This window comes from Caloenas nicobarica, chromosome 9, assembly GCF_036013445.1.
Source record: "Caloenas nicobarica isolate bCalNic1 chromosome 9, bCalNic1.hap1, whole genome shotgun sequence".
Classification (NCBI taxonomy): domain Eukaryota; kingdom Metazoa; phylum Chordata; class Aves; order Columbiformes; family Columbidae; genus Caloenas; species Caloenas nicobarica.
Genome location: NC_088253.1, coordinates 12,770,900 through 12,791,998, shown reverse-complemented (window position 1 = coordinate 12,791,998; position 21,099 = coordinate 12,770,900). Strand labels below are relative to the sequence as shown.

At 39.5% G+C, this 21,099-nt stretch overlaps 1 protein-coding gene across 9 annotated transcripts in view; it reads right to left on the bottom strand.

The window, feature by feature from the left end:
- GARRE1 (granule associated Rac and RHOG effector 1) overlaps nt 1–21,099 on the bottom strand; it is a 61,626-nt gene that overhangs the window by 27,315 nt on the left and 13,212 nt on the right. For 7 of the 9 annotated variants that reach the window (XM_065640687.1, XM_065640683.1, XM_065640685.1 and 4 more), the window contains one exon: nt 3,668–5,002. In XM_065640687.1, the coding sequence (XP_065496759.1) occupies nt 3,668–4,162 (495 nt within the window). In that variant the 5' untranslated portion in view covers nt 4,163–5,002. Of the gene's footprint in view, nt 1–3,667; nt 5,003–15,440; nt 15,626–15,769; nt 15,825–18,497; nt 18,518–21,099 lie in introns of those variants that run through there. The other 2 variants (XM_065640691.1, XM_065640692.1) reach the window with 2 other exon arrangements.

Sequence of the window (21,099 nt, the reverse complement as noted above, 5' to 3'; positions counted from 1 at the left end):
GCTGCTGGTTTTAGTCCAAATCCAAGTCAGTGTATGCTTATCAGAACTTGAAGTTTTCTTGATATTGCCTTCCTTGGGGGCTAGAGCCCCCCACACCAGATAAAAACATGTGGCGCCTCAGAAAATTTATGGCTCTCTCCTAAATTTATGAAGCCAAACTTGCTCTGCTTAGATTTCTCATTCTTCCTCGGAACATACAGCCTTTGTTGAGGAAGGCTTAGAAAGAATACGTTTTCCTTAGCTGGGCTAATGCACAAACCAAGCCTCATTCCCATGTCCTCCTCATGAATTCGGGGTTCTGCCCTCCTGCCCCACCAGGAATTACAACTCCCGCAACCCCAGACTCCATCCTCACATGGGAGGCTCTGGAGTGGCTCTTCATGGAACATTGCCCTTTATATTTTTCTGCTTCCACTGTTTCTTAATCTTGCTGGAAGTTTTATGAAATGTTAACTTTTCTATAGATCAGGGAGGAAAAAAAAAAAACAAAACAAAACACAACACACCAAAAAACCACCACAACAACAAAAAACAAACAAACAAACAAACAAACCCAAAAACAAAAACGAAAACCAACCAAACAAAAAAACCCCCCACCCTAACACATTTCTTTTTAATTAAAATTTCAGCATAAATATCTCAGTCTTCACATCACAAAAAAGCAGAGTAGGAGAGGCTCTCAACAGGTCCACCCTACTGTCCCAAGCAATGAGCAATTTCACCTGGGTCACTTTTGCTAGATGCAGGTTTAACCTGTTCTGTAAGTTCTTCATGATGGAGGCTCCCTACCCTTTGTAGAAACCCACATCAGCGCTTCACTGACATTAGAACGTATTTCCACAACTTCTAATATGAATCATTCCTTCTGAAATTTAAGTTCATTACTTCTTGCTCCACCTTACATGGACACGAAGAACAAACGCTGACACGTCTTCTGGCAGCTTCTCACATACCTGAGCAATTCTGGTTTTCCTTCTTAGTCTTCTCTTCTGTAGAGTCAGTCAGTCAGTCAATTTGTTCTCTGAAGTTCTGTTTCCTAGATGTCTCATTACTCTCGCTACTCTCCTCTGATGTCTCTCCAGTTGCTCACTATTTCTCTAAGTGCAACGGCAGCAGTGTGAGTGGGCACTGTTGTGTTTAAGGCCATAATAACCAAAGTGAAGAGAGCTGAATGCATGTTCCATGGTTCTTGCAGGTTATAGTTCTGTTAAATACATGACAACTGCCTCATTGCACAATAGCAACACCACTGATATATTATTTGCAACTGCACAACACTGACTCCTACTCAATATACAGCTACCGTAAGCCCTAGAACAGTTCTTCAGAGCCGCTGCCCAGTGGACTCCACTTGTGAGCCTGAAAATTTCTGTTTAAATATTGCCACATTCAGTTTTCTCCTCTGAATTCCATCCCAGCTAGAAAACTCATTTGTTCGTTTCATGATTATTTTTAACTCAGCAGGTCTTCCAGCATACTCGTATCATGTACTTTCAAGTAATCTACAAACTTAAATATATTCTCTATAGTGACCTCTGCCAAGGTCCATTTTAGTGAGCAACTGATAACTGCTTCCTGGGAACCACCATCCAACTAGCTCACCCAGGCACTTATGTCATCTAACCCACGCTCCCTGGCTGACTTATAAAACAACCATGGGAGTGTCAAATCCTTACGTTTTGCTGGTTCTTAAGCAAACGCAACACTTGTCTCACTACACAAAAGTTCCCAGAAATCTTGCACATTGACTCGTTATAAAGTCACGTGCAAGATGCAGTTTTAATTAAGAAAAGGTATGAGAAAAGTACAATGACGAGTGGTCAATTCCCACAAGATTTGCCTCCAAAGAAAACCAAGCAATCCAGCTGTTTCGCCTGCATTCTCCTTAGGTTTGCTCCTACCCAAGAGCTGCTGGGTGCAGCGAGCGCTGCAGGAGCACCTGGAGCTCAGGAACAAGGGTCGGGTCCGTACAGGGAAAGCAGGGATCAGAGCAAGTTTCCCTGCCTTTGCTTTAAGCTGGCAGCACATGCAGTCGGCTTATGCAAACACCACTTTGCTTTTGCTCATGAACTCTGCTCGCAGCTGAAGAGGCACTTTCCCCACACAGCGTGTGGGGCAGGGGAGGAAGCAGCACCGAGAATTGCTTGACTAGATTCTAAAAGGAGTACGCAAATAGTTGCCTACACTTTGCAAGACAGAGTTTTGAAATCCACAAAAAAAGCCCTAGAAGACAGGCAGTGCTTCATATGTTTTTGCCTTTTTTAATTAAAAAAACTCTCTTTCAGTACAGATATTATCCAGGTCATTAATTGCATAAACTCACACAAATTTTTAAACTTAAAACCCCCAAAATATGTATTTTTTCCTACAGCATTAGTGATGACTACAACATAGTGATGTTTTTATATTGTTTTCAAAAATACCAGTCTATAGGAGACATTTATAAACAAATATATAGCAAATCTTAATTCCATACTAAGTATACAAGACTGAAAACTCAGTCATGTTTCTCACTACAGTTACGTACTACAAATAGCATTCTACTTAACTACTTCACCTGTTGTGCAGTTACAGACAGCAGATAATGCTTGAGTAAGCATGTGTGTAACAGTCATCCTTACAAAGTTACCTGAAATCTAACTGAAAAATCAGAGAACTCAAAAGTAAATTTTCCACTCAGGATGAAATCCTGTAGGAATTGCTATACAGTAGTCTTTGCAAAGTTAAGAAATATGTCAAAACACAAGGAACATCAGGGATTCATATATGACTAGCACTTAACACTGCCTGGTATATAATTAAGACATTTAGTACAAGAGAAACACCCAGAAATAGCCAGCCAGGCATGAGAAGAGTTTGGGATCCTCTTAATTTCACCACCTCTGAATTCTGACTGCTGGGCACTCGCTGCCAGCGTAAGGAAACGATAGCGAAATCACCCTCATGCCAGCATGGTGTTTTCCTTTTAAGCACAACAGTTCAAAAACACAAAGAAGTTTTGAAGCGTGATAAAACATTATTTTACAGAAATTTCAATCATTAGTCAACTAATATACAGTTTTATACAAACACTGATGACACTTCACCAGTCCTAAATGTTCAGCTTTCCCCTCGGAATGCATAATGCTAAGGAAAGTATAGGTTAATTTTGAATATGATGGCTTAATGTCATTAGAAATACTAGCTGACATAAACCAAAATTGTTTAAAACTTTTAGCTAGCTGGTCTGGAGGAGCAGGGTGTTGAAAGTTTTTTTTAATTTGCATTATTTTTAAACAAAGCATGGTTTCCGCAAAGAAGAAAGAGGTTGTTGGATTTTTGGTTATAGATTTAAATCATATAAGAAGATTACCAGTTATATAGGTAGTACAATTCAATTATAACTCATCTTTCTTATTTCACTAAATGTTTAAATAGGGTGCAAGTTCTTATACAGAAATACCTACTAAATACCTGTTTCAGTATAGTTCAAAGTCAGGCACTGCACAACACTTAATACTTTCAAGAAGAAAACATAAGAATAGAAGAGCTGCTCTTTTTACGAGCATTGCCCACAAACACAAAGCAAGGCAGAGAGAACTTCTGGTGTAGAAGTGATTTGGAGGAGTCCAGTTAAGAAGGAATGATACAAATTCACATGCAAAACAGTATCCCCAAGGTAACTTACCTCAATGTCTTGTAGGCTGAACTCTTTTTGATCTTTAAAGTTTGCAGCTCCTGCACTCAGTTCCATCAGCATTTTTGCTATTTCTGGTTTTATTGCTGCTGTGAGTCGACTCGCTGCTTCCATGACATGTTCCTGCACGTCTTTCAGTTGCATAGCTGCCTTAGAATAGTGCGAGTTCCTAAATACACTGCTGAAAAGGTCTGTAAGGAAAGTGCTCGTACGGCAAAACACGTTGAGTGCATCCAGGTATTTGGAGATTCCCTGCTGGATGTCTGCGATGGGAGTCGTGTGGGACACGGGGTGGCTGCAGCTGCCCGCAGCAGCTGAGGAGACCAGAGGGGACGCCGGGGCCGTCGATGCCAGCGGAGCGCTCAGGGTCCTGCCTAGCTCAGGCATTTGATACTGCTGGTGTTGCTGCACTTTTTGCTTGGACCCGCCAAGCAAAAAGCGCCGCTTATAGTCCATTTTGCTTTCTTGTGCACTACAGCAATACATAAGTGAGTGCCTGTCCGAAGATATCTTGAATTAACAATCACTTGTCAAATTCCTTCTCCAAATATATAGTTATGTACAGTAACAGTGGAGGACTGCGTACATAGGTTTCACAAAAGGCATTTCAAAAAGGCAAGCGTCTGTATAATCTGTATCAGCAGTGAGAAAGGCAGCAGACTTGCTGACTTTGTGTTTTCAGTGTTCAGTGCAGCCCTGCTGCAGTTATAAACTGTACTCAAAAAGCAAGCTGAATTCTCTTAACCATGCTCTGTCTCTGGTTCAGTACTCCACTCCGCACACAGAAAAGCAACACTGGAGCAGAGAAGTTATCACCTACAATTTCTTCAGGAGCACATTGTCACTTGCTGTTAAGTCTACAAAAGTTATTTTTGTCAAAGCAAATAATAGTTTTAGAAGCAATACCTTAATACAATTTCCCCACTAGCAATATCAGGAAAAGTGGAGCAAACCACCGATCAACAGCGATTGTAAAAGCAGTGCAGAGGCTCCTTCCTTCAAAAAGCAAATTGTTGTGTCAGCAGATCAAATATCTTCAAATGTCTTGACAGATCCAGTCTGCCAAATTAGTTTATTTGTAGTGTCTCTTCTTAATACTGGAGGGGATTAAAAAAAAAAATCCGGACTCTGTTTACAGAAGACTTTGCAAGTATAAGCTATTAAAAATTAGTGTTTATTATTGCAAGCCTTCTTCCCCTTTCCTTGTTTGTTGAGGTAGTTGTTTCCGTTGTAACATTAAGCGGTGCTTCCAGACTGCATTCGCCCTCAATTGTAGACTCGGAACAAAAATGCACAAATGTATTGGTAAGGCCTCTAGGTCATTTCCTGTGATGGGAAAAAAAAAAATTAAAATGTTATGGAACAATAAGAAGGTTTAAGATTTTAACTCCTGCAGTGTCCTGGTATACTTCTCTAGGCATATGCTGTCAACAATATCCAAGATCAAAAGGAAGGGGGAGTTGCACAGACAGTTTAAAAGGCAGTTACAAGTTGCTGCCATCCTGTTAATAAACTCAACACTGCTCAATATTTTCTTATTTTTTCTCCCATCCTAGACTGTCAAACTCAAGACTATAGTCAATCCCCAGTGCGATCCTTATACGGTTAAGAACAGTGGAAGGCTATTAATGCAGAGCTCAGGGGGAGTTAAGCACATTTTCTAACCTCATCTTTTAAAAATAATTTAAGAATTAAGTCAATGAAACCTTTTTTCATGCACCATAATTTATTGCAGAAATCTGAGACTCACATTCATTTTAATAATTTACTAAATCAACAGATAGAGGTCCTTAACATTTTTTCAGTACGACAGCAGACGAATCTGTCAATACTCTAAATGAGATGAGCCAAAAAATAGAACACACACACATTCCATTTCAGGATGACAGACAGCATCTATCATATGCAAGGCATCACAGGAGAAATGCCTAACAGGTTGGCCTAAATAACACTCTCACCAGGCATGAAAGTAAGGAGGAGACACAGCTGCTAGTACTGCCTTGCTCTTCCTAGCAAACTCTGGTGAGCTGGAGAGCCAAGACTTTGCTGCAGGCGTTTGGAGGAAGGTGAACCGAGCCTGAGCGCTGAGACAGGGTCAGTTTGCACGGGAGACGTTCCAGGCCAGGCTGCAGGAACTGGAGCTTCTGGGAAAGGGCATGAAGGTGTTTCAGCCCTTCCCCTCGGCCAAACACAGCTCTTAACCAGACAGGGCTTGGCATCCCATGGTCACGTTTACAGGTTGGAGTCATATATCTGTACAATGGTCACAGTTATCCTAGGAGCTCATTTACATATCTTTATATACACACTTCAGAAAAACACACACATACCTATTTATACATATGTGTGTGTGACAAGAGACTTTATTTTTATGCACTATGAATTTATAGCTCGTTAATTAATCCCAGCTCAATCATCTTCCTTTCTTCTGTGCCAGAGACCCCATTACCTCTCATCCCACCAGCTAGGCTAGGGTGAGAAACCTGTTGTGTCCTGAACCGGCAGTTTGCTACAGTGTTCCTCGCTTTGGGAGAGAAACCTTCTGTGTCTTGAGACTGCAAAAGACACTGATTAACAATGTCAGGACATTATCAGAAGGAAAGTATAATGTAGAGAAATACAGTTTGTTCAGTCAGTTTATCTAGTCCCAGCTATCAGTCATGCTTTTAGGTCATTCTCTCCCTCTCCTGCACACACACATAACTTGATTTGATCAAATATGGACATTCTTTTCCTTAGTGCTGCAACTGCAATGTACAGGGCTAATATCAAACAGTAATTCATGATAGGTTTTTTTTTCCTAAGCACTTAGAAGAATAATCCAGATATAGCAGAAAAGATCTATTTAATTCAACAACAAAATGTTCCTTTTGCTATTATATCTGAAATATGAAACCTGTATTAATATTGTCAAAATGGTTTGGGAATAAAGATTTTATCTTCAGATAAAATTTCTTATTTCCACCTGTCTGAAGAACGAAGACATCAATTCATTCACATAATGTGTTTTGACACACACATATGATACAAAAATCCCACAGATAAAGAAGCAGGCAAGACATGGCAGGACAAACCAACATACAGAGCCGGATAGTCTCACACCCACTGAAACAACAGGCACACAAGTTTGTCAGGAAGTCATTGCTGCAGATGGTTCTGCTTCCAAGATCTAGAGCAAATACTCTTGCGTATTCCTACTTTTTAAAACATGACAAACAGATAAACCAGCAGAAATTCCCATATGCATTTCAGCATCCCTTATTGAAGTACTCTATGCTGATGACTTTTTTCCTAACTACTTTATACTTCTCTCGGTATTCACAATGAATGCGTCAATATGCAATAAACCCATTAAAAATGAATTTTCTAGGAGGTCTTGATATCATATGCATAGCTGAAAATATATTTCCCCTTGCTTTACAAGCTATAGTGCCTTACTGTGGAAAGCATGATTAAATTGGTTTTCTTGATTGCATATAAATGTAGATGGAACAAAAGGGTTGGTTAATTTATATGCACTGTGTAAGTAAATTGGTGATTATTTTCCCTAAGTAGACATGAATTTCACATTGCAGAGGAACTCAGAAATGATCATGAAACATCTAAATGTTAATTAGCACCAAAAGCAGGAAGAGCTAAGAAGAAGGGGTTTTCCAGCTATACATAGAGTACAGAATTAGATGAACTTGTGAAGAGCTACACCGCAATTTGGTGGTTCTGATTACACACTGAGCCTTCAGGATTCAACTAAGACACTGAACTGATCATTTGAAATGGTCTGATATTCAGCCAGTACACAAAACTGCCACATCCTAAAAGAATACAAATGCGATGAATAGAAAAAAGCAGTGGTTTTGTGTTTTCTACAGCTATAAACAAACGTGATAAATCATTGTGTTCTACTTCTGGACAATTTCATAGTCGGATCTGCAGGTATCTACTCAATTCTTCAATACTCCTTTGTCATAAAATCAACACAAAATCTTGAAGACAACAGCTTATATCTTTAGCATCTAAAGGCATATTTATTTATATTTCTTTAGAGAGAGGAAAGCCACAGTTCTTAACACTTTTCAACACTAGGCATGTGGGTAATGCTACATGTTCTACACTCGATAATGAGATCTCCAACATGCTACGTACAAAATAAACATTCTTCCTTCTGCATCTTTTCCCGAAGAAGTGAAGCCGAGAATGTTCCCGCACTCTCCCCTCCCTTCCCCACTGTTACGGTTCCCCCACAGCTCTTGGTGCATGGCCTAAAAGCAGGGGGTCCACGTTGTACCTATATGAACTTTATGCCAATCTAACTCTTGCAACGTTAGAAAAAAAACCCAACAAAACAACCAAACAAACAAAAAAATCACAAACAAACAAACAAAAACTCCTGTTCCGTTCTAGTGATACAAGAACAGTGCTTTATCAGTCCAAAATATAAACCTTAAGCTTGTAGTTCATTTGCAGAAAACAGAAATATTCATAGAAATCAATTGTAGAAAGTATTTTAAAAGTTAACGAGCCACAAATAAAGACATTTTATTCTTTCCTTTATGTAATTGAGACCAAAACAGTGTTGCTCAGACACTATTAAACATTATAAATAGAACTAATATATGGTATAAAAACAAGCTCCACACTGAACACTATCCTGTTGAAAGCTGTAAAATGCTCCTGAAAAAGCTCACCACATTATGTTTTCGTTTTAAGGAATTAATGTTATAGTTGTGGAACTGCTACTAGTTTGAACTATCTGAACTTCCACAGAGAATGAAGCAGACATCTGCATGAGCTAGCTGCTCTAAAAATGGCCACATTTGCATAGAGGAAACAGAAACTGCATGAAAATGAGAGCATATGCAAATTAAGTTCGCTATCCTTTTTTAAAATGCAACACAAAATTTTTTGCTTAGCTAATTCCCAGAAAAATCACCAGTATTTTCTCCAGCTTCGGTGATTGCAAGAGATACAAATCAACAGGGAAGACTTTCCAACAAATGGAATTTGGCACCTCCCAATTTCTGTTTTGGATCAGCACCAAGGGGTCTAATCCCCCATCCCAACCATTTGGGATTACCCTGCGGGAAGAGGAGCCAACGTTTTTCCTGAATCAACATGGGAAATTGAACAGAGGAAGTAGTGAGTAAAACGTACCTGTCTGTCACTAGTCAGTTTAGTTACACAACTACCTACACCGTCAACTTCCTTTCAGCCAACTTCATTTACCATCTACATGAATGCTTTGCAGGCCTTACTACAGGGTGTTTCAAAAAGATGGACCTGATTTGAAAGCAGTATATTTCACAAAAACACAGCCTTTGACACATCCCCACAAGAAAAAGTCGCAGAGTGTAATATCTGCAGATCTTGGGGACCAAGACTGTACCGTCAATTCTTGGGGTCCCGTGTGACCTATCCAAGTTGAGGCACTGTGTGACTGCAGAGATACAGTGATTTCAAATTGGGTCCATCTTTTTGAAAGGCCCTGTATTTAAATTTTTTTTTGATAAAAAGAAAAAAGATTTTTCACATTTAAAAAGGGTCCTGATCTCAATTTTAAGAACTGCTTGCAAAGGTGTTCTGTATGAATTCTATTGTCCTTTCAGTCAATGTACAATATAACACAAGTAAGATGATTCAAAAACACCTGAGCTATTTTTTTTAGAGTAACACTTCCAGATATTGTACGTTGGTTTTAGTTTTATGAGCTACAGCTTCCAAAATCTCAGGATGAACTAACGTTGCAAATACCATTCATGTAAAACAATCAAATATGAAAGCCACTAAATTAATTCATGTCCCCAAAAAAGTAACTCCAGAAGAAACAACCCAGAACGGGCAGATTGCTCACTAGGGAAACGCCTGAACAAACAAAGCCTACTGCAAGGCCAGGAGGTCAGCGAGCTGCCAGAGCCAAGGGCCCCCTTTCCAGAACACACCAATTCCCTCTCACATTTAGTTACACAAATCTTGTGCAAATCCCCAAGTTCCTCCACCATGGAAGGCGTCATTCCACCTTCAAGTTCTGCTGTCGCTGTGTGCACATCAGATGCATCACTTGGCCAGGCCACCCAAAGTCCAAGCACAGATACCTTAAAAAAATAAAAATATCTCAAATGATCTTTGATGTCCAAATAGCAAACTGGGAGGTTACTTCTTGCTTCTCCTTTCAGACACTACAAATTGTAGGTATGAATACAAGTGAACTAAGACAAATGGTGGAAACTCTTTTCCCAAATAAACTTTTCAGGATCCTTGTAAATAAACAGGTTAAGAAAAACAGTGGAGTAGTCCCAACTACTTTTGAAGGGGCGGGCTGAAGACAGACATCAATATAGTAATCTATAGATTTTAACTGGGAGTTGATTCATTTTGCACTATCCCAAACTAAAGATAGCCTACATCTACAGCTATACAGTGTGTTAACATTTACAAAACACATCCATTCAAAAAGATTAGAAATTGGAATCCACATACCAGAGATCCAATATAAAGAATATTAGAATTTCAGTAACAAATTTCATAACCTGAGAAATTAGATTCCAACTACATCATTTCCACTCTCAATTAAGACACATCTATTAATATTAAAATTGCCACAAGAATAACTACTGCATAATGTATTCAATACATCCATAAAAAGAAAATTTACACAATTAAGTGTGGGGACTTTTAAAATTTGTTTTCATTTTTAATGGTGATAAAAGTTTTCAGAATAATACAAGAGCTGAAACTATGTTTTCAAAATTAGACTTTTCAGTTAACAAGAACAGCCACCTCTGAGTAATGCTGACTGGCAGAAAATATGCATTAATCTCTGACATCAACCAAGTTATTTTGCACCTGTAATTTCATACCAACACATCATAAATACTTAAAGCACGCAAACACTTTTGCAGGGGTTGACAAGTTTAATTATCTCCACCACCAGGGCAAAGCAGGCTTTCCGTTTCGCAGGACGCTCTCCCGGCTCAGGACAGACCCCGGCAGGCTGGGCCCGGCGCGGGGAGGACGCGCGTCCCGCTGGCTCAGCCCTTGGCTGGACACGCGCGGCACCAAACCCTGGTGGCCTCTGGGCAGGTGCCGGAAGGGAAAACCAGCCTTGCTTTTCAAGGCCAACAGCCCTTCTAACAGGGTGAGCAGCAGCCACTAGGAGACACGGGCACCTCCTATGGTCTTTTTCTTATTTGTTATCCAAATTGTAAAATATCTGCTATTAGAGGAGGATGGGGCGAGAAAGGAGAAGACAGAAATAGCCTATTATACCAATATAATTTCACTTGTTGTTAGCTCATGAATTGCTTATTGGGATTCCTTTTGGCTGCTTGCCCAGAACAGTTGGAGGAAAAAACCAACACATAACAAAAAAAGCAAGCAAGCCAATCCTTAGTGAACCCGTGAAGGTCCTGTTGGAAACATCCCCCTTCTAGCATCTCCCCTGCCTAATACTGACTGGCCAGACACTCTGGCCCGCTCTCTGGGCTACTCCAGGGTCGGATGGGTGTTACAAGCGATTCGGTGTCTCCCTTCCCACCAGCCGGGGAGGACAGCTCCACAGGGACTACGTAGTTACTGCAGTTTAACTAGAATCATCATCTGGAGCATGCTATTGAAATGTATACAAACCTAAACAGACCAACAGAAACTGATCTCATCTACCAGCGAAACAATCACAAACAGAAGCATGGAGATTTGTTAAACTTAAGTGGAAGGCTCCAGCAACTTGGTTTTATTAATTCAAACACTATTTTCACTGATGAAACATTTACCTAATATTTACAGACAGACTCTGAACTAATCTATAGTGTCTTTGTCCGGAGCCTTTTTCCCTTCGAAATGACCCTTCTTAAAACAAAGCTATTAACTTATTTGTACCGATCTGTGTCTTTTGCACTTCTACAGAAAAAATCCTCTAGAAGCACATCTATGCTAGATGCCCTAAAGGACAAGCAAAGACAAAAATACTTCCATACCCTGCCCAAAAAAACCAAATCACCAAAGACTCTGTCATGAAAAACCACTTGGAAACACTGGAAAAGGCTGAAGAACACCAGATGTTTGGAGCAAGGTAAGGGCTGAAGGTCTGGGCTGCTCAGCGCTGCACCACCTCCCTTCCAACCCTTAACTCTCCAGGAGAGAATCCATAGCCCTGACCTGTGTAACTACACCCTCTATAAAATACACATGGAAGGCAGGGATCTCTGAATCAGATTCAGAGTTGTCAGCATCCTGAGCTGGATTTTTCCAAGGCAGAGCCTTCAGCGCATCAGGAGACTTCTTATATTTTGTTTGAAGTAAAACACGTGACACACCAAACAGCACTAATTCAAGTCTCAGCAATAACGTATGACAGCAAAAGGAAAAGCCAGCAAAAGGAATGTGTTAAACCAGACCTTCTTTCAGATGAGGGTGCCTCCCTGAGTGTCAAAAATAGATGCCTGTGTCAGATCAGGATCACTGTTTCAGTCCTCCCTTGGCAATAGGTGCTCAGGCTATCTATTTTGAAAGCAGGACCAGTTCCCTTTTGAAAGAGAACTGTGGGTGCAGAAGAGAAGGAAAAGAAAATGTCAACTCTTTTGATACAGTAGCCTAACAAAGCATTTGCACCCAGCAAGAGAAATTCCCATGCAATGCGACTGTCAGCCAGAGGAGACTCAAGACTCCATCTCTCACCTCCCAAAAGGGTGCACTTCACAGCAGCCACCAGCACACCCTCTCCTGCTCTCTCATCGGGGCATTAAAACATGCTAAGATGAAGAAAAGACTCATGGGACCACAGCCAGAGTGAGTATCAACAGCACAAACTTTCTGCAGAAGAGGCACAGCTCTGCCTCCCAGCAAATGCCGCCTGCAGAACTCCTGGGTGCTGGTCAGTGCCTGCAGGACTGCTGGGAAGAGACACCTCTCACTCTGAGAGCCGGCTGGTCACAGCCAGCCAGCAAAAAACACACACTTCAAAACCAAGCTGAAGGCCACGGGTTCAAGGAAGGGACGGAGAGCTGACCGTTTCTAGAAATGTCTTGATAATAAGTTAACACCTATTCCTACAAATGGCCTTTTTCAGCCACAGATTTCCCTTCCTGCTGAAGGGATGACAGCAAGAAAAGGCTGAACTACAGAAATACTCAATTAGAGCATATGCAGAACAGGAATATTACTTGGTCAGGCTTGTGTATCATGGTCCAGCTATGGCCATTTGACATAATTCCCATCCACCTGCCCCCTCCCAAGTCGTTCCTTGCAAGCCCACCCCATACATCATATGTGCACTTAAAAGTCTTTCTGAGCTACAGGACAAGTCACCTGTGTTAGACTGTTCTTTACCTTGTCACTCCTGATTGCAGTTTCACTTCTAAACACAGTAAGCACAAAGAGTCTAGGATGATATTTCCTTGTTAAAACGTAGAGAAAACAAGCATTAAGGAAACAAAGTTGTTTCTCAGTTCTGTAATAACCACAAAAATCACGATTTCCCATGTTTCTGCAGAAGACCAGCTTTCACATGGGGATAACACAATACAACAAAGAACAAAACCAAACAACTACAACCCTATAATAGCATAGCAGACATCTTAAACCTGGATGCAGTTTAACCTTTGGGCTCACTTCAGCAATGGACTTAAGCACACGCTTAGTTCCAGTAAAGTTAGTGGTATCTCTCATATACTCAAGTACCTCCTTAAATCATTAATTGCAGCTTTCCAACATAAGCAAATGCCATATGTATTTTTCAGTATCATTCGCCAGGAAGAGAAGTTTTCAATACATGTTGTAAAATGTGTGCTAAAAACTTCTACTAAAATTTGTTAAAGAGGTTTAGGAAATCGCCTTGAAGACCTAGTTACTGCTAAGTCAGTGCAGCTGAAAAAACCAAGCAGAGGGCTCTACACAGACTTTTAGTCCCACCGGCTTAAAACGACTTGCCCATGGACTCAAATACTGCATAAAAAGCTTCTGCACCTAGAAAAATGGAAATCATTCCCACCCTTTGGCAAAGTACTTAAGAGAAGTAATTGAAAGACATTCTGTATAGGCTACCTTCAATACATCTTTCAAAAGGCAGGTTCTTCTGAAGAAGGTTTCATTGCCCCAAACAAATCATATTTTAAGACTTGGAAAGACAAGTGGGAGTAAGAGCCCAAGTGTTTAAGCATGACATACTATATGCACTACTACATATATATACACACACATACAAAGAATAGCATAACTTTACAGGACTGAGGGACTAAAATAAGACACTAGATTCATTATGGACACATTTATCGACTCATACATGAGAAAAAAAAATCCCAGCCTCATATACAAAATGATTGGCTCTGGCCTGATCATTACCACTTCGGAAGATGATCTTGGTGTTACAACAGACTGTTTTTGCTAAAATGTCACCTTGATACAGAATGGTGGAGTCAGAAGAGTAAATCTTATGTTACAAATTATTAGCAAAGGAATTTGGAAGGGAGCGTCGCTGTTGGGAAAGCCAGAAACATAATTACGCCACCACATAAATCCATCATTTACCCACACATCAAATTTAGCGTGAGGTTCTGGTCTCCTTTTCGCTCCTTTTTGCAGAGGGGCTCTTTCGGCTTACTAGGTAGACTAACCACAGGCCCAGGAAACCCCATATGCAGCAAACTGTTGAAGACAGAGTTTTAAATGAGTGTAGCTCACAAATCCACCCTGTTCTTGCCTTCCCTGGGGTATCCATTTATAACTTCATGGGATAAAGAAGGTTGAGTTGGATCAATTTTGAAATCTGAATCACTGTGGTCACTTTTACCTTCTTATTCCCTCCATCTGAGCGATCATGGAAAGCAGTGTGTCACAGTGACATACTGTTTATAAAAGCTCTGGAAACAGGAGCATTTCCTCGTTGATAAATCAGATGTCAACTTTTAGACATGGCTTCCAGCCATTTTGCTGCTCTTGCAAACATAGATACTACATTTCATAAATGCCACATTACTCACACTTATTAGCATATACACATTTGAATTTTTCCACTGAAATAAACATCCCTAAACCAAATTTCTAGACTGTTTTAACTGATTTTGTGATGCTGTGCAACTTTAAAAAGAACACCCAAACACAGAGTACTAAAATAAAATGTGTACTGAAGCTAGTGTTAGACAAAAGTAGCATTTCAAGGCAGTGAAAAATCACAGATCATCTACACATTTAAAGCTCTTATATGTAGAAGGAAGCCTTTATGCGATGTTTGGGGGTTTTTTTCCTGTTTGCAACAAGGATGATGAAACCTTTCAAAAATATTTGGAGTAACACAACACCAACAATCTTTCCTTTTCCAAATTACTATGCTGTCTCTAAATTCTCAACACTTGCCACAGAATACATCTATAATATTCTCTTGATACTAGACTACATTACAAAAGAGAAAGAAAAAGCCCTGCAAATGTGTTTTCTTAGTTGCATTAAACATACTAATTGTAACCCACTTATATAAATGAAGTGGCTACTATTAGCACATATTTCCACACAAACGATTCACTTTTTCATATTTAATAAGTATATTACCATACTATTCCTTTGTGACCAAAATTAAAACCTAACCTAATATTTACTAATATTTTCTCCAGTTCAGGGTACAAGCTTTATCTATCTTAATGTTTGCCTTCTCCCTCAACTCATTCATCAAAAGTTTCCTACTTGAAGAGTATTAAGTATTCCAAAATATGATTTTCATTTCCAAAAATAGGAAACAGGAGTACATATCAGAAAAACTGACCTCAGCACACACACTTACTGTCTGATGGCAGTTGCAGCCACGAGCTTTTTTGTCATCTAGCTAATACAGAGCTTCATGTCTCCGCACCGCAACTCCTGCATCCCCAGAACACTTTCCAAACGGCTTCTGGGCTTACTGGATTTGAGTAGCAGTAGATTCAGCAGTGAACAGCTGGAGTTTTGCCCAGGAAAATAAACGATATTCTATACAGAAGAGAGGGACATGATGATTAGGCCTTTCATTCCCTCTCATGTCGAAAATTATGGAATTATAAGAAAACTGTAATCATGAAAATGTTATACTAAAGAGAATGTATTTTTACAGCAAATGAACATAATTATGTTTACCATATTTGGGCACAAAGTTGGCTGGCAATTCAGTCTGTATATAGACAGCAGTATTTGATTCACTGTCACAGGATATGAATACACCGGAGCAATCCAGTGTGAATAACAGTCTCCCTCCTATAACAAAACCAAACATTAGTGTATACATAATACGACAAAAGCATCATATAATACTACTGCAAATAGCAATTTCATAAATAGTAGTAGCTGAATAGTTTTAACCTTAATTCTAAAAATCATTCTCGAACTAGATCTTTGTAACAGCAGACTTTTGCAACTGTCGAAGTGCTTTATTTCTAACAAATCCATGGGTTTTAATATATTAGATTATGTAGAACTAATTTCTGTAGCTGATGAAGGAACAGTGGTGACAAGTAATTTGAGATCATAAAGAGTAAAAAAGTACAAATGGTAGCATGCATACTTCATAACCTTTCTTCATTTCTTCCTAATAAAAAAGCTCCTTATGCGTCTTGGGCACAGCGTTTCTCTCCTCATTAAGAGCAGATGTATAAGTCTTAATTAAATATAGATGAGGTTTTTAAAATAGCACTAACTCATCCTGTATAGTTGGGGTCAAAACATGATTAGTTATAAGATGAAATGTAATACCCTTCCAGTTCATAAATCTCTAATACAAAACCAAAAGGGAAAAATACAGCCCAATCTTGCCAACTATAACCTTTCCCCCTTCAAGAACACCCGAAGCTTAGCTCTCGTCTAGTTGTTCCGCCCACTTTACACAGAAGATGACTAAAAAAATCCTTCCCTGAGTTGCTCAATCTTCTGCAAATGCCATTAACAATGGGTTCAAACCCAAGTTAAGCACTGGAGACAAAAGGATTCTCCTCTTGCCCCCCTGCAGACAGCCCGTGCTCCCCCAGTGTCCCCACAGCAGCAGCTCACACCTTCCAGACTCCGTACCCAGTGCCCTCCGTGAGCTGCTTCAGTAACCCTGCTTTCTATTTCAGTCCACAGAATAATTTGTTGTCTTTTATCCACATAATGTAAATGCCAAAATAGGCCACACGTCAACTTAAAATCAAAAGCTGCAGACTGAAGGCTGAGGAATGCTAGAGCAAGCCTGGCTCTTCCATCCACTCCTTACGCTGACACAGCTGTGAGAAATTTCTGGTTTTAGAAGAAATTAGTTACTTGATTTTTGCATTTTATATGTTCTTCCTAAGAAGACCAGCTTGATTCAAGTTATTTTCCTTGTATTAAGAAAAGCAAAATACCTTAATATTTTAAGAGACTACTGTTCTCCTGCTTCTTTAAAAAGGTTAACACTCTTAATAATGAAGTTTAACTTCTTTCAATACAAATAAATTCACACATTCGGAAAACAAATCTCATTTTTTTTAGATCTAGTGTAGATGCTACCAAAGAATATAAATAACTTCCCACAAGAGCTCCTTGCTAACAAGTGCGTACATGGAATTCTGCCGCACGCCTCAGCAGCACACACAGCTTTTCTGGCTTCCGGCTTTAAGCCGCTACATTAAGTATATGGCATGGAAAGGCACACAACAGTCAAACTGATGTTCAGAGAAATACTGATGTGATTTGACTGATGTAATGTGATTTTACCTTTAAAGAAAAGCGTTGTTTTTAAGTTAAAAATCATTCCCAAGAAAACTTTGCAAGTATTTCCCAATAAAATTATCAACTGTTAAAAAATTATCAATCCTAATTACAACATATGAAGCACAGAGAGACCACTTTACCATGTCCTGAAAGTAGAAGTACTGGTAGTTTTATACAAAAAAACAAGCCCTCAATCATGTGCATGGTTTGTCACCAGGTTATGTGCCAATATTTCTGCACTGAGTTGTGCAAGAAATTTTTGCCCAGCAGAGGATACAATAGGATATTTATGCTGCTAGAATACACTTTGAAAGCAAAACACATGGAATGTTTTAATCCATAAAAGAAATCAACATGATGTGATTGATCTATTCAGTAGAAATCAAGCATCCATCCAAATCATTATTTGTTAGATCTTTCTGAAGACTCAGGTGTGTTCCCCCCGAAGCACCTGACACCAACAGTCCAAGACGTATCACACATGCATTAGTGGAAGATCCTCAACTTCACACCTAATTAAGTACATGCAATGGTATCTCTCAATATTCATTAACAGAGCTAAATTTTCTTCACAAATGAAGACTGGAAAGACACACTTAAAATTTTAAGTGGTATCTTCTGTTGTGTCAATTATACTCAAAAATGATTATCAACATGAAAGCCTAGGCTTACATTAAATGATGTTCAGGTGATTTAAGGCATGCTGACACTCCTCCCCAGTAACTTACGTTGACAATAGGTTTTCTGCTGCAGAAATTGCGACACAGTAAAGCTCTGCCAGCCACAAGACACTCCAAAGATGCCAAATACATTTAAGCAATGTTTCGATACCAGCTGATGCATCTATTATGGATCTGGCGAAACCCCTTTCAAATATATTTCCTAAGCAATAGATTTGCAAAAAGTGACCTTTAAACCAGCAGGACTGCTTGTGCTGGCGGCCAGGACCACCCCACTGGTACCGGGCACTGGCCATTACACATCCGGCACCAGCAAGGAGAAGGCTACAACACACAGCACTAAGCATGGAGGCGAAGCCTGGCAACTTCTACTTTATATATTACTGCAACCCCCCCAGGCACCATTTTTAGCCACTGCTGGATTTCCTCCCTTCTCCCCATCCCCCAGCCAGGCTCCAAACCTTGAAGTAACCTTGTTCTGCTCCCCCCCAGAGACAGCTCCATGCCTGAAACATAACCTCTAATCTTAATTTCTATTTCTAGCGTACAATTCGCGACCCTTATCCCAATTTTTTAAATCAAATATCCTTCACGTTGCGGACTCTGTTTCCTATAGTCGGGATAGCACACAGAGTTATGTCAGAATATATAACCATATGTTTATTGTTGAGGACAATTTTACATTACTTTTAAGAGCTTTAGAAACACAGGATTTATGCAGTGTAGGTTCTCTGAAAAAGAGGTTTTCAATACCACTGTCAGCACTCCACTGCAATGAAACAGCTTTATTTGTTAGAAGGTTTAGATAAAGACGGTAAAATACAACAGATCTGACCACCAGGGTATTTGCAAAGCAAAGCATTTACTCTCCAAGTATCAGTAATTGCTGGAAGTTATCTGTGGACACTAAGCTAAAGCCTTACAAATCACAGGGTTTTATTACAAAAGAGTCTTCTCATCTGACACCATCTATTTATGAGAACAACTTTGCTTAAACTTGTTTGCTCTTTTGCAACAACAAAATAAGTCATTTGTTTGCCATTGATTCCAAAACATTTCTTACAGAGAATAAATTAAAATAAAAATGGCCTACTGGATCAGACATCACTCTAGACCACAATGGCAGAGATAAAAATTTATATTTTTAATTAGCACTATCCATAACCCTCTTTCATATTTTTAATCAATTCTACCCAATTTGTGCAGTCGCTAAAGCAAAATATTCCCCCATGCACACATCCTCCCACAAAAGCACTTTGATACAGAACAGCTCCCTGAAGAACGAAAAAATATTTTTCTGTTTCCAAAGTGCTGAAAAACACAAAGTTTCCAGCCCGTGTCCCAAGGTGGAGGCTGCCGGACACAGCCGTGCCCGCCTCGAGCTGCACAGATACGAGCACACGGCTGCATTTTCATCAGCCACGTGCCAGACTCTTCTGCCGACCCCAAAATCAGCTCTTTCAGTCCCAGAAAACACATCCCCACACAGAGTGGAGGGAACGTCCACCACTGCTCAGCCGGCCGTGCGCGAACCCTGCACAGAGGAGCCCATTTGGTCACTGGGCATTAGGGAGTATCAGCAATACCCCACTTAACACACAGGGGTTGGGTTTTTTTTTTTTAAAAAAAAGGCAAATTCCAATGTACCCACATACCAAAATATTTATAATGCTTATACCAAGCCAGTAGTTCGCCTTTCAAAACAAGGCCAACTATATTGATATGACTTTCTGTTGATTAATCAGAAAATTAGTCAGCCTAGGACGCTAATAGCAAAGCAATTGCCCCTGGTGCTTCACAAAATTACTTTCTGAATTATATTTAAGACATAATCAGCTATGGGACAATTTAATCAGCTTTAGGACAACTTGACCACACAAGTAAAATCAGGAAAGGAGGAATAATCCTTGAACTACGAAATAAAGTGTTAAGCCGTGTTTTGTTAAATTTATATATATTTTATCAACATGTTTTACAATAAATACAGTTTGTTTTGCACTGGTCTGCACAGGCAGTTCTAATAAATATTGTTAGTTTGTTCTACTTTCTCTCTCCCACTCCTTCAGCTTCCATCCTATTCTCAGCAGGGTATCGTGTGAATTTATTGGTAGTTTCACAGAAAATGAATAGTGCACGTGGGAGGAAAGCCTCTAGCAATTAAGAATAAAAGCAGATAAGTGAACATCAATCAGACTAGGGAAAAACAAGTGTGAGAGCTTTTTAAGGTAGCAGAGCTGGATTTTGAAATGGACTGGAAACAACAAATATAGAAATTGGGAAGTCAAGAGTGATCAACATACTTATTGGATCAATTTATATTATGAAACAAAAGTTAGCACGATAACAGAGGCAGCGCAATCAGAAGTTGCCTGACATGAGATTCATTCCTAGATGGTTGCTGGAGGAGTAATAACACTTTCTTTCCTTACTCTAAAAAAAAAAAAAAAAAAAATTACATTGTCAACATAAATAGTAACTGCAAGTCGGGAGTGCCCTTCCCTCAGAAAAAAAGGATGTTATAAAAAAGTATTTTGAATGGTAGCTTCATCGAGTCTTAAGGGTCAATGTTTGAAAGCTTCTCCACCCCACCCTGAAATGAAGACTGGAAATATCTCAAAAAAATCTCACAGAGATTCTCATGTCAATGAATGACAGCCACAAAAATCTATCATAGCACTAGGAAAATATTTGCAAGTATGTTTTCAGAAGGATACTGTTATTCAAATGGAAAAAGAGTATCACAGCACCACAGCCCAACCACCCATTTCAAAACATTAAATTCATTAAGCATTTCATTACTGTAGTCTCCATAAAATATAAAATTAAAAAACAAATATTGCCTGTCAATGTAAATATAGTTTAAAAAACATTTTCCAACAGTCTCTACCCTTAGAAACAAAGTTACAGAAGCAATTCTAAAGTCTTTACTGAGGACAGCACTAAGAAGGTCTTTACTTTTTCAAAACTGTTTCCACTCCCATCTTTCATAAACTTGTGGAAACATAGTATAGGTGGTTTTAGTCACATAAGAATAATCTTCATTAGTCATAAAGAATGAAAACC